Below are 13901 nucleotides of genomic sequence, written 5' to 3'. Positions count from 1 at the left end.
AGAGAATCTGGACATTTGTAAATGGACTCTCCCAAAGACGCAGGATAACAACTAATGAATTTTTTCGGAAGTCTGGGCCGAACAAAACAGGTCTGCCAGCGGGGCGTGCTGCAGCCACTGCCTCCAAGCTAGAGTATAGAAAACTAACACTTCCTCTTTTCCTGGCTTGACCAGCCCAGGGAGCCCCTTCCGACAACGGGGCCAGCCTGCTGCTGTCTTTCTTATTCCCTACTGGAGTCTCGACACCGGGCAAGCTCTCCCATCTGGAGCCCATTCGTCCAGAACAGAGAACAGAGCCCAGTCTTTGGGAGGTGCAAGTGTTCTATGCCTTGACTGCATTTGCCTTTGGGAAAACCTTCCTGAATTTTCTCAAGCATCGGTATGAATGGAAGATGCGGCAAGTGTCTGGCAAATGGGGCACCTGGGGAAGCAGAGTCTAAAGGACTCGTGTGGCTTTGGCTAGTTTAATTGTAATGTGGGAACAGAGTCTATCTCAGTGGACACATGGCTAGGCCCTGACTGGCCTTTTGATGGGCTTTTGAGAGGCTAAGGCCTGGACCACACCATTGTCAAGGACTTGGCCCCCCGGGGAGCTGGGGCAAAGAGCAATCTAGACTCCTGCTTCTGCCCTGCGTGCCCTGGCTTTTGTGGGTATCATGGGCAGGGGGGGAGCAGGGTGAGCTAGGAGTAGAAAGAGACTCATTCTGGAACTCGACCAGTGGAGCAGACAATTCACAGAGCTTCTGGTGTCCCTTCTCCCTTCACCCCCTCTCAGCTTCCCTTCGTTCCCCTGCCCCGGACACAGCCTTCTAAGGAAAAATCAGGAAAGTGCTCATGCTGGCACCGCTGAGTGCTCAAAGCTCCTGCACCCAGGGGAAGTGCAGACACAGAAAGCCGGGGAGGGGGGGCAGGCTGGTGGAGGAAAAGGTGGGCCGGAGCCCTGCCTGCTCCTGGGGCTCACGGCCGAAGGCGGTAACGGACGGGCACGTCGTGTTCCGGCTGCATCAGCCCGAAGCCGTACCTGCTGAGGTCAAAGTCGGGGACCTCCACGTCTGGGTCCATCAGCTCCAGGTCAAAGTGCACCAGCACAAGGAACACGAATCTGCAGAGAGATGGTATTGAGGGTGTGAAGGACCGGGAGAGTTTGGGTCTCCTCTGGAATAAGGCAGGGAGGCGATGGCTTCCTCCGGAGTCTGACCCCAGCTCTCTCACTGGGAAAAGCGAGAGGAGAAAAAAAACAGCACAGGTGTTTCCTGCCCAGAGGCCATGGGCTCCTTCACATCTGCCAGCCAACCAGTCCTGCTGACAGGCGGTGACCAGAGATGACAGATGTGGACTCCACACAGAAGCCTGCTCAGCCAGCACAAGACTGTGTTCTCTGCCTGGCGGCTGCGTGCACCCCATGCTGGGGTGGGGAGACAGAAAGAGCCTGGCCCCCGAGTCTCCGTGTGGAGGTGAGGGACCCCCAAACCCACAACCTACTTCGTAGGATCAGGACCTACACCTCTATTGTGGCCAGAGACCTGGGGGTCGTTCATGACCCTTACTGAACCCCCTGATCACCCTTGTCCCCCGGAGCCCTCACCGTCTGCTCAGGTCAGGGCTGCTAAACCAGAGGCTGCCTTTGTGAGCTTAGGAAAAGGTACCCCTGCCCCAGCCTCTTACTGGCATCTGTGGGGAAACTCCTGACAAGCGTACAAGCCAGATGCAGGGTGGAATCCGTGTGCCGGCAAATGCGGAGGCAGCCCCGCCTGAGGTGGCCTGGCCCCGGCCCACCTGCCTTGGCTTACTTCCTGCGCCTGTGTCAGTGGGGTCAGGACCGGATCTTCCACTGCCCAGTGTCCCTCCACCCCCCCCACCGTGACCTGAGGACGCTTCAATCTCATGAATGGAGAGGGGGGAAGGCAAGGACAGAGCCAAGTCCACACCTCCAGGCAGCAGAGCTGGATGAACTCAACTCTGCCTCTTGACCCTCACCAAGTTGCTTCCCCCACCCAGGGTCTCAGTTTCCCTGTCTGGTCAAAGAAGCTCCAAGAGGTGGGCCAGGTCCCTCCCAGCTCTGAAGCTGGAGGATGCTAGAGATCAAGTTTATACAGGGTGGGGAGTTCTATGCCCACACCTGGATTGGAATCGTGGTGCCTCCCCTCACCAGGTGCATGATCACAGTGGCAAATGATCGGACCTCTAGTCGGTATCAGAATGACCCCTATCTAGCAGGGGTGCATGGCAGTTAAGGGAGATAAAAATAACAAACTGGGGCACCTGGGTGGCTCAGTCGGTTAAGCGTCCGACTTAGACTCAGGTCATGATCTCACAGTCCGTGAGTTTGAGCCCCACATCAGGCTCTGTGCTGACAGCTCAGAGCCTGGAGCCTGCTTCCGATTCTGTGTCTCCCTCTCTCACTGACCCTCCCCTGCTCGCACTGTCTCTCTCTCTCTCTCTCAGAAATTAAAAAAAAAACATTAAAAAAATAAACAACAAATTAGCCAACTTACTGAAACGCTAGGTGCAAGGCACTGCGCTAAGCATTTAGTAGCCGTGATCTCTTTTTATCTGTCCAAAAACTTTAAGAGGTAACAACTACAGTCAGTTCTGCCACAACACTTCTGAACACGAGTCTGTTCTGACCTGATGGATATACTGGGGCACTGAGGAGGCCTTGTGCAAATTCCTCATTCACTATGGGCTTCGTGTATGACAGGCACAAGGAGAATGCAAACCCACACCCAGCTGAACCCACTGAGCGGGAACGCTCAAACCCACGCCCGCACCCACGCCCGCACACACCTGAACTCTCTCCACCAGCCATCTCAGCTCCGGGGCGGCTGGGGAGCCACCTCTGATAGCAGGTGTCCATTTCAGGGGACCCTCCTTCCCTCCACATGTCACAGTAACTTCATAGCTACAACCCACCCAGAGCCCACTTCACAAACAAGCTTTGGGTGGTTTTTAAAGCCAAGCACCCCACTTACGGCAGCACCGAAGTTCTCCAGCAGCCACAACGCGTGTGAACCTGTACGACCGTCCTTGCCCTGGGTTCTTATCCCGCATGAGTTACTTAGGAATTTTCTTTGACTGTAGGACCCCGGCCCCGTTTTCCCCACGATCCCTGTTGACTTTACTGTGTGGTTTCACAGGGGCGTGAGTTTTAGGAAGGCGCATGAGGCAGTAAGGTAGAACTTACTGCCCAGAAACCCAAGACCAAAAGGTTAATGCAACGCGCCCATTCACTTGGCATATTCATGCACATTAGTAATAGTAATATTAGGAATTATAATAATAACTAACACTTATTAAATGCCTATAATGAGCCAGGCAGTGACTTAAGTACTTCGGAAGACCCAATTCCTTCCTTCTGACACCCCTGGGATACAATAGGATCAGTACCCGCGCCCTGAATGGTTGAGGAAACAGGCACAAAAGGTCACCCAGCTTAGGATTACACAGGGACAGGTCAGGGCAGGGCAGATGGCATAGCCCTGTTTGTGGTCCGGGGGCCAAGGCTCTTGGGATCCAGGGAAGAGAATGTATAAGGCACGCCGGCCCGCAGGCGGTGAACTAGCCCAGAGGGAACAATGACGTCTGGCCAGTTCCTGCCGAGAGGGTTGTGAGCATGCACAGCAGCTGTGGATGGACAGCCATGGTCAGCTGCACGTGCAGAACGTCCAGTCTTTGGTATTCTGGGGGTTTGGTATTTGGACACCAGGCTTGGAGGGAAGAGCTCACTGCCAGATCGGATTCTTTCAAAAGAGATCAGAAATCTGGCTTCTTCTGTGAGATCTTCTGATTCTTAAAAGTTAGCACACATTTTTAAAAACACAAATAAATAGGTCTGTGGGCAGGAGACGGCTCATGGGCTGCTTGGAGCCTCTGCCCAGTTTCCTGGCTGAGAACCCTAGGTCTCCGGAGAGGAGGGTGTGTGCCAACCAGCTGGAGCAGGGGCCCCCCACCCCCACCCCGGGCCTGCACCCGCTCCACCGCCCCCACACTCACTGTTTGATGCTGCTGATGGCGTAAGCCTTCCCCAGGCACTGGTTGTGCCCAGCTCCCCATGGCATGCTGTAAAGTTTCAGTCGCTTCCCGTCCTTGTAAAAGTCTTTCTTCTCTGACCCATCAGAGTTCAGGAATCGGTTATACTTAAACACCTGAAATAAAAGGAGGTCCATTTCTGGTTCCACCCCCATAACAGGCACGCAGGAAGAAAACTGTGTGAGGGTGTTCACTGAAGCCTTGTTTAGAAGAGGGAAAAACTGAAAACAAAGTAAAGGTGAATCAGTAGGGCAGTGGTTAAAGAACTATCGCAGGTTGGGGTGCCTGCGTGGCTCAGTCGGTTAAGCGTCCGACTTTGGCTCAGGTCATGATCTCACGGTTCGTGGGTTCGAGCTCCATGCCGGGCTCTGTGCTGACAGCTCAGAGCCTGGAGCCGGCTTCCGATTCTGTGTCCCTCTCTTGCTCTGCTCCTTCCCTGCTCACGCTCTGACTCTCTCAAGGATAAATAAACATTAAAAAAAAATTTTGTAATCACCGCAGCTTTTTAGGAAGGAGACCTTGGTTTGTGTGCTCACACAGAAAGGGCTCTTTAGACTCTGGTTAAGTTAAAAAGGTAAGTTTCACAATAGCATATATTGTGTTATCCTGTCCACACACTTATTTATTTATATGTGTGTCAGCACGTTGTGTGTGTCTGTAGTGGCATAAAAATAATTTTAAGGATACACTCCAAACCATTGTTAGGGAACTCTGTATATGTGGAGAATAAAGGGAATGAAGAAAAGATTTTTACTTTTAAACATATGTGTCTGTATATTTCTACTTTACAGGTATATATTACTTCGGCAGTGTAAAATTTAAAGTTAAACTTATTTTTAGAGGTGCCTGGCTGGCTCGGATGGTAGAACATGTGACTCTCGACCTCAGGGTCATGAGTTGGAGCCTCTCATTGGGCATAGAGATTACTTAAAATTATTTTTTAAAAAGAGGACGTCAATTTCCTTTTGGTTACATTGTAGAATGGAAGGTGAAGACTGTGTCTGAGAACAAAGCCTGGCACAGAGTAGGAGCTGAGTGAAAGATGGGTGCAAGGATAAGTAAATGGAGCAGTGGAAAGAGTGNTGGATGGGTGGGTGGGTGGGTGGGTGGATGGATGGATGGAAGAAAGGATGGATCGATGGGTGGGTGGATGAATGGATGGATGTGTGAGTGGGTGGATCGATATGGAAGAGTATGTGGATGGATGTACAGCACAGGGCCTGGCTCATGATAAGCACCCAAATCTGTTAGAAATTGTGAAAGTTTGACGCATCTCAAAGCCCGCGGAGAGAGAAAAGTGTTGAGAAGCTGACATAACATTCTGGAAAAAAGAAAATTGCTCAGTTATCACTTACAAAGCATTCCATCCATGCCAGGCACTGTGAAGCCCTTTCTTACACGCTCTCATTTAATTTTCCTAACAACCCAATGAGGCAGGTGCTATTATGAGGTCCATTTCACAGGTGAGGAAATAGACACAGAGAGGTGAAGTAATCTGGGCATGGTCACACAGCAAACAAGGAGCAAGTTGGGCTGCCACTCAGATCTGGCTAGTCCCGAAGCCACTGATTTTGTCCCGCGGTCCCTGGCATGCAGCTTACCTCTGGGTCTGCGTAGATTTCTGGGTCCCTCTGGGGACTCAGGAAGGGAAAGAGGAGGAGGCGGTCACCACGTCGCAGGCTGAATTCCCGCCCATCTGCCATGGGCATGGCCAGGTCCACCATGACCTCCCGGGTAATGAAGGGCGCAGCAGTGAGCCTGAGGCTCTCATTAAGGACGCTGTCTGCATGGGCAGGAGCAGGAAGGGTCAGCAGCCATCCTCTCTCACGCACAAATGCCATCCCCAGCCCTCACTTTACAGAGGAAGGTGGGCAGGCTCAGAGAGGGTGCGTAACTTGCCCATCATCACACAGCAAGGCCAAAAAGACCAAGGGATGAGATACGATTACTATGGTCCTCAGATCTTGGATATGAGGGTTTGGGTCTGATGCTAGAAGATGTGAAGGACTGTGGGAGCCAGGGAGATATCAGGGGAGACTAGGGAGAGCAGGGCCATCAATATTGGTTGTTTCTGTTTGGCCAGCTTACATTCCCCATCTGGAAACAGCGCCCTCGTTTTCTTCTGGAGATCACCCCTCTCCCAACTGTCAGAGGTCGTTGGCCTCGCTCCCCATCACATGGCTGTGTGTGATTGGCCAATCAGAGCATCCCAACCCTCTGAACCCTATAATTGGTTCAAGACGGCCATGTGACTCAGACAGAGCCAGCCAATGAGATGCAGTCCTGGGACTTTTTCAGAGGATCATTTCAGAGAAGCGCCCCCTCACAGGACTGACAGCAGGTCAGCCCGGACCTGCTGGTGGCCTTCCTGCCGACCCCAGACCAGAGCCAACCCAGCAGGGCAGGTCCCAGAGAGGGAGAGATTGAGTCCTAATGATGGTGTTAAACCTGAGTCCGCCTGGGCCTGACGGTAGCTACCCTCTGGACTTCTGAGTTACTGCCCTTAAATAAAGTCCTTTTTCTGCTTCAGCCAGTTTAAGTTAGGTTTTCCGCCACTTGCGACCCAACATCTACTGAGATCATGAGCAGCTGAGTGAGGGGTATGGAGATACCAGGTCTAAGGAGAAAGGAGGAGGGAGACCCTAGATCAGAGGACACTGAGGGACCCTGGATGACAGGAGTCCACGTCGGGAAGGGCTTAGGGGGCCCAGGACGACCCAGGCTTTGGGGCTCATCTGGAGGGTCTGAGTGTCTCACCGAGCACAGGCATGCTGTCCAGGAGCTTCTGTGGGAGGGTGGTCATTTGCAAAACAGGCTCTTCTGCTCTGGAGAGGAGCTGCTCGAGCTCTCCGCGGACAGCAGCCAGGGCCTCAGGGTGCTTGAGGAGGAAGAGCAGAAGCCAGAAGGCAGCAGGACCCATATTGCCCTGCAACAAGAAGGAGCCCGTTATACCATCAACAGGGCCTACCCGGGGCGAGGGCTGACTCGTCCGTGCCAGGGACACAGCCCTGGCCCAGGCACGGGGGGTCAGAAGGCCTGGGTTCCCACGCCTGCCAAACACCCAGGCATGCCTCATGTTTACCTTCAGCTCAGGACATGGCCCAGATCTGCTCTGGGGCTTTGGTGTAGCCCAATGCCTACTTTCAGGGCTGCCCTTGGCGTCCCTGACCTTGAGCAAAATCATGGATCTGAGCTCACACAGGTGATCTTCAAAGCTACTCAGCAAAGACGTGTCAGGAGTAGGAAGAGGGTGGATCGTGAAGGTTACTGTTAACATCTAGGATGACTGCATCCTTAGCCCCCATTCTCCATCCTTCCCTGCATCCGTGCCCCTTGCCATGGACTTTGCTCTGGCTCCCATTTCTGAAACAGTGTTATTTCCCCAGCCCTGAATTTGGGCTCCGATGTGTGACTTGCTTTGACCAACAGAATCAGTCAGAACTGACAGGGCAGCAGCTCTAAGCACAGGCCGTAAGGGGCGCCTGGGGGGCTCAGTCGGTTAAGTGTCCATCCTCAGCTCAGGTCATGATCTCGTGGTTCGTGGGTTCGAGCCCCGCGTCGGGCTCTGTGCCGACAGCTCAGAGCCTGGAGCCTGCTTCGGATTCTGGGTCTCCCTCTCTCGGCCCCTCCCCCCACTCATGCTCTGTTTCTGTCTCAATAATAAATAAAAAACATTAAAAAAAAATTAAGCACGGGGCTTAAAAGACCTGGTGTGTTTGCACTTGCGCGGGGCTTGCTGCTCCCACGAGGAGGGTGAGCGATGCCTGGGGTGGAGCCGCTTGTCCAGCTGAGGCCCGTCCAGCAGACCCACACGCATGTGAGTTAAATAAATACTCACCAGTGTGCACCACCGATTCTTGAGGCTGGTTAGTTCAATAGCAACTGATGTAATACCTGAGTGTCCACTTCCAAACATCTGCACTATGGTGTGCATATGTCGCGAAGAAGCGATAATCAACAATGACCATGAAAGCTAGTCATTTCTTGAACAAAAATTATGTAAAAGTTCCCAATAGTTCAGTAAGTAGAAAAATGGATTAAAGTTCCTTGCTATAGGGGCACCTGGCTGGCTCAGTCAGAGGAGCATGTGGCTCTTGATTTCGGGGTTGTGGGTTTGAGCCTCACGTTGGGTGTAGAGATTACTTAAATAAATAAAAAACTACAAAAAAAATTTTTTTTTAAATTTCTTGTTCCAAGATTTTTCAGCCTTAGCTGAACATTTTAATATTCAGGTGTTTCATGCGGCTAAAATGAGCGTAGGGTACCCTGAAATTTGCTCCAGGCATGCGTGGAATACCAACTAACTTTGATTTGGGGGACGGTTTTTGTGTGCCATCCTGTCTCAATGATAGTCATTAAATGCTGTATTTCCCCAGTAATTCTATTACAGATGTAATTGCACGCGGACAAAAGAACATTTGCATGAGGATATTGATCACAGTGCTGATGTAACAACAGAAGACTGGAAGCAACCCCGGTCTATCAATAGATCAATGAGACAAACGATAATTCATCCATAGGACAACGATACAGGAAGTCATCAGAAGGCAGCTGGCTCTGTGTGTACTGATGGGACAGTGGCCAAGGTGCCCTGAACCACAGGGGGACGCAGAACGGGCTCACTGTGCTCCCATCTGTGCGTATGTCTGAAGAGGGTTCCCATGAGGAAGCACAGACCATCTCTACAAAGAGCCTCTGGGACCTAAGTGGGGAGGGCTGGGGGGAGTGGTGGGTACTGACTCTCACAACCTATGCCCTTTTACACTGTTCGAATTTTTTTAATGGATGCAGTACTTTTAAGCCAAACAAAAATGGGATGATTTTTATACTGATCTTCAATGACACGAAGAAATGCTCATGACACAGTATTAAATAAAATTGAAACTGGATTTTCAAAACTGCATGATTTGGGGGCACCTGAGTGTCTCGGTTAAGCATCTGACTCTTGATTTCAGCTCAGGTCACGACCTCATGGTTTGTGAGATCGATCCCCGAATCGGGCTCTGCGCTGACAGTACAGAGACTGCTTGGGATTCTCTCTCTCTCTCTCTCTCTCTCTGCCCCTCCACTGCTCGTGCACACTCCCTCTAAGTAAATAAACTTTAAAACAATTAAAAAAATAAAAACTCCATGATCCTCATCTCAGAAAAAAAAACATACACAGAAAAAGGCAGAAAACAAATGGACCAACATATCAATGATGGTGAAACAGATTTTCTGTGTTTTTTTTTTCTTTAGCTACTGTGAATTCAGCACCAAGGAAGTGGCACGTTTCCTCATTCACTTCTCCCTCAAGCAGGCACCACTGTCACCTGTTTCACTGAAAAGACAAACTAAGCACTCCCTAGTCCCAGCACATAGCAGGAGCTCAGAGGTATTTATCGAATAAACCTCTATGTCCAAGGCAGCCTGAGAGGTAAAAGCTGGCGGAACCCTGGACTGGACGCGGCACCGCTGGCTTCACATCCCAGCTCCCCACTGTCTGTGACTCTGGACAAGCCACTTCCCACTCTGGGCCTCAAAACCTCCCTCCTGGTAAAATGGGGTAACGTGCTGACCCTTGGGATGGCCGCAAGGGCTCCCTGAGACCGGATACAACCCATCTCCACCTGCTGGGCACAGAGCAGGTGCTCAGAAGTGGTTTCTCCTCCCAGCCCCCCACCTCTGCCCCCCTACCCCATGTGAGAACAAGGCGGGGGCCTTGGACTCTGAGATTTCCTCTGGCACCTTAGCTCCTACAGAGACAAGCAAGGTCACTTGCTGTCCATCACTTAAATCGCCAGGGGGGGTGTAGGTGATAAATAATTCAGCCTTGGGTGAACTCAGTGCCAAGGCCATTTTGTCTTGCCTGGACAGTCTGATGGGGGCCACTGTTCATTAATCGCAAAGCATGAGGGGAGCATGAGGCTTCTCAGTGATCTCTGCCTTCCAGAAGAAGCTGTGGCAAGTTAGAGAAGTGGCAAAGAGTACGTTCCACCCACCGCACAGACGTGTGAGTGTGCACATGTGTGTGATCACTCCGCTACAAGAGAGCTTGAAGTCACCACCCTGGAGGTTGAGCTTTCTCCCATAGCTCCTTGCCTCAGTTTACCCATGAGGACATGTCACGTCTAGCCTCATTCCCTACCCCTACAGCTGAAGTCCATTCACCCAGGAGCACCTGTCCTCTCCTTTACCTTTTCCGTGAATGGCAGTAGCTGACCTCCAGGGGGCGCTCACAGGGCACCAGACGCAGCACCGGGATCCCGTGCACCACTTTGTGGCCACCTCACCAGTCAGTAGGAGTGGGGGACACGTGCATCCTGCGTGCCCTGTGTCCACTCCCTTGCCTGTGGATAACAGCACCCATTTTCCTACCTCCACTTCACTCTGATCATCTGGGGCTCCTCCACGCCCTTCAGACCTCTGGTGGAGGTCTGGGCCACTCGGTGATACACTCAGAGAGGACTTGCGACCCGGGCTGGGCCAATGAGCCTCAGACTTGGGGTGTGTGGGAGAATCCTTGGGAAGGAGAGGCCCTCCTCCACGGGGCTGCTGGCACCCTTCACGGCCACCCTCTACCGAGGGATGGGAGATCACAGGTGAAATTACTTTCCATTTTTTGTGATTAAAAAAATTTTTTTTTTAGGGTCTGCATGGTCGCCTCCCCAACTAAAGGCTCAGAGCCAGGAGGGAAGCCTGGGCTGCCAGGCCTTCGTGAACTCTCTCTGCCCACCTCGCCCCTTCAGAGCCTGGACCTGGGCCTTGGACCTCAGCCCACTGGGTGGCCCTCTAGGCCCCTGGGTGCTGAGCCTCGGGACTCCACTGTGATCTGATAAGCCTCTCAGAAGTCCTTCTGCAGCGGAGCCTGTGGGTGCCCTCCTCCAGGCTCCCCTCCCACAGCCCATGGACCACTCCTCCTCGGTCGTGCGGACTCCTCTCCATCTTCCTGACCCCTGCAGCCGGGGAGGTCAGGGGCTGGGTTCCCGCTCATCCCCTGAGCCCCTGCAGTCCCCAGTCCAGTGACTGCCACTGGATCAACCACGCCAGCAAGTCCCAAATGCACCTCTGCCTCCTGGACCTCAACCCTGAACTCCATGTCCTCCACGCCAGCTGCCCGGTCTCAAACCCAGCACACTCCAAACCAACCCTCTGATTTTCTCCCCACAAACTTGCCCCTTTCACCATCTTGCTCCTCCGTGAACAGCATCTGCATCCTGCCTGTTGCTCGGGCCAAAGCCTGGAAGCATCGCTGTGAGCACCCTCTCTCTGTCCCGTCCAACAGCCAATCCTGTCGGCTCTACCGGTAAACGTGTGCAGAACACACTCACTCTCTCTCTCTGGGCCTCGGCGCCATCCTCTCTTGCCTGGACATGGCAGCGCCCTCATCTCTGGTCTCCTTGCCTCCACGTCCCCCACTACAGTTGACTCTCAGTAATGGAGCCAGAATGATCCCTCTAAAGCAGATGGCAGGCCACGGTGCTCCTCTGCTCAGAGTCCTCAAGGAATTCCTTTCTCAGAGTAAAAGCCAAAGCCCTCCCCAAAGCCCACAGGGCCCTGCTACCTCTCTATCACATCACCCTGATCCCCACCTCAGGGCCTTTGCACTGGCTATGCCCCCTGCTTGGATGCCTTCGGCCTGTGTATCTATATGGCTCCCTCCCTCCCTTTATATTTCTGCTCACATGTGGCCTTCCTGGTGAGGTCTTCTCTGGCCACCTATATAAAGCAGCCCCTCCCCACCCCTCCTCCACTTCACTGGCTCTCTACAGAACTTAGTACGTTGACTATACTTTATGTGCTTACTTGTTTACCAATTGTCTTCTCCCAGAATATCAGCTCCATAAGGGCAGGATCTTTGGTCTGTTCACTGCTCTATCCCCAGCTTCTAGAATGGTGCCCGGCACATGGTGGGCATTCACTAAATAACCGTTGAACACGTCTACTGAGCTCTAGCTACCTGCCCGGTACAACTACAGGTTTTCCATCATCTCTTTCTCCCACCCTCAGCCCAGTGCCTTGAAGAAGGTACTGACTGTTGTCTTCATTTTACAGCTGAGTAAACTGAGGCAGCAAGAACTTAAGTGACTGGTTTGCCAGGGAGTGGCCAAGTCATGGTTCAAATCCACGCAGGTTGCTCACAGAGCCTGTGCCCGACACCACGGGGCTTCTCAGCATCTTGGCTGCTCTCAAGACTCGAGCTCTTGAAGTGCCTTCTCACCTGCCCGAATTCTGCATGCCACCGACGACTCAGAGTCAGAGGATGTCCTGTCCCCAAGCCCCGCTCAGTTGTCCTGGCCCCACCAAAGGCCGCTCCCCAGACTCTCCGCCACTCAAGCCCCGAAGCCGGCATCCAGTTCTGCTGACAGAGGTCATTCTGCAAGGGATTCTGGGGGCAGTTGGGAGCGCCAGGTCTCTGCCCATCAATATGTTATTAGGCACTAATGGGGCCCCAACTGCTGATTAAACCCAGCCCTTGCCCCTTGCCAGCCTTCGCCTGCAGGGACAGTTAATGGCTCTGAGAGAAAACTAGAAATAAGCGGCAAGTCGATGGGAAGGGAATTACCCAGAAACGTTGGTCTGTGCAGCTGTTACTGCTGAGGAGTGGCTGAGAGAAGGTGCGGGACTCTGGGACCCAGGAGAGAGCGGGCACCAGGCCTCCAGAGGAGGCAGCCTCAGCCCTGCTCTCTCTCACCCCAGTATCTGGTCCATTGCCATCTCCACTGGCACCATCTTCTGTTTCCAGAGTTTCCTCATCACCTCCATGGCCACCACCTGGTCCTACTGCCACCCTCACACTGGTGTCCCTGCTTCTGCCTTTGTTCCTCAGATGCTGACCTCCCTGTGCTTAGAACATTCCCAGGGCTCCCACCTCACCCAGAGAGAATTCCCAAGTCCTTACTCACTGGGACCCACACTGCCGTTCACAATCGCCTCCCTCACTCCCACCGCCCTCCTCACCCTGCTTCAGGCACATTCAACTCCTTGTTGTTGCCCAAACACTGGGTATGATGCAACCCCAGGGCCTTTGCACTTGCTGTTTCCCCTACCTGGAATGCTCTATTCCCACATCTTTCCCAAGCCCCCAACTTCAGCTCTTTCTTATCAGCCAAACATCTCCTCCTCAGAGAGTCTTCCCTCACCACCTTGGTGACAACAGACCCCCAGGATCTCTGTATTGCTGACTCCATTTTACATCCTGTATAACCACATCTAAATTCACCCTGTATGGGGCACCTGGGTGGCTCAGTTGATTAAACTTCTGACTCTTGATTTCAGCTCAGGTCATGATCTCACCAGTCTCCTCGTCGACAGCACAGAGCCTGCTTGGGATTCATTCTTTCTCTCTCTCTCTCTCCCTCCCTCCCTCCCTCCCTGCCCCTGCTCTGCTTATGCAGGTGCACACACACTTTCTCTCTTTCTCAAAATAAATAAACTTTAAAAATAACATATGGGCGCCTNGTCTACGGTAAGTACTCAAGGGAACTTTTAAATAATTCTTCAAAGTGACTGTTCTGCACACTTCAAAAATGTCAAGGTCGTGAAAAACAATGAAAGGCACAGAAACGGTTCCACATTAAAGAAAACTTGAAAGACAGAATCACTAAAGGCACCACGTGATCCCGGACTGGATGTCAGACCAAGATGAGGCATTAAAGGACACTGTTGGGAAAAGTGATGACGCTGAGTGATAACGATCCCGTATCTGGGTTAATTGTCCCGAGTGTGATCATTGTACTGTGTCACGTAAGGGAAACTTCTTGCTCTTAGGAACTGAAGTAATTAGGGATAAAGAGTCACGGGGCGCCTGGGTGGCTTAGTCGGTTAAGCGTCCGACTTTCGCTCAGGTCGTGATCTCGCGGTTCGTGGGTTCGAGCCCCGCGTCGGGCTCT

At 52.6% G+C, this 13901-nt stretch overlaps 1 protein-coding gene across 1 annotated transcript in view; it reads right to left on the bottom strand.

The window, feature by feature from the left end:
- Positions 1 to 519: 519 nt before the first annotated feature.
- Positions 520 to 13901, bottom strand: part of PTGIS (prostaglandin I2 synthase) — a 67127-nt gene continuing 53745 nt past the window's right edge. The window contains exons 9-12 of the mRNA XM_077778337.1: positions 6787 to 6955; positions 5631 to 5812; positions 3994 to 4145; positions 520 to 1102 (exon numbers count right to left, since the gene is read on the bottom strand). Of these exons, the coding sequence (XP_077634463.1) occupies positions 958 to 1102; positions 3994 to 4145; positions 5631 to 5812; positions 6787 to 6955 (648 nt within the window). The 3' untranslated portion in view covers positions 520 to 957. The remainder of the gene's footprint in view (positions 1103 to 3993; positions 4146 to 5630; positions 5813 to 6786; positions 6956 to 13901) is intronic.

Source organism: Crocuta crocuta, unplaced genomic scaffold (genome assembly GCF_008692635.1).
Source record: "Crocuta crocuta isolate KB4526 unplaced genomic scaffold, BGI_CrCroc_1.0 scaffold27, whole genome shotgun sequence".
Classification (NCBI taxonomy): domain Eukaryota; kingdom Metazoa; phylum Chordata; class Mammalia; order Carnivora; family Hyaenidae; genus Crocuta; species Crocuta crocuta.
The sequence above is the reverse complement of the archived record's forward strand: the minus strand, read 5'-3'. Positions and strand labels throughout refer to the sequence as shown.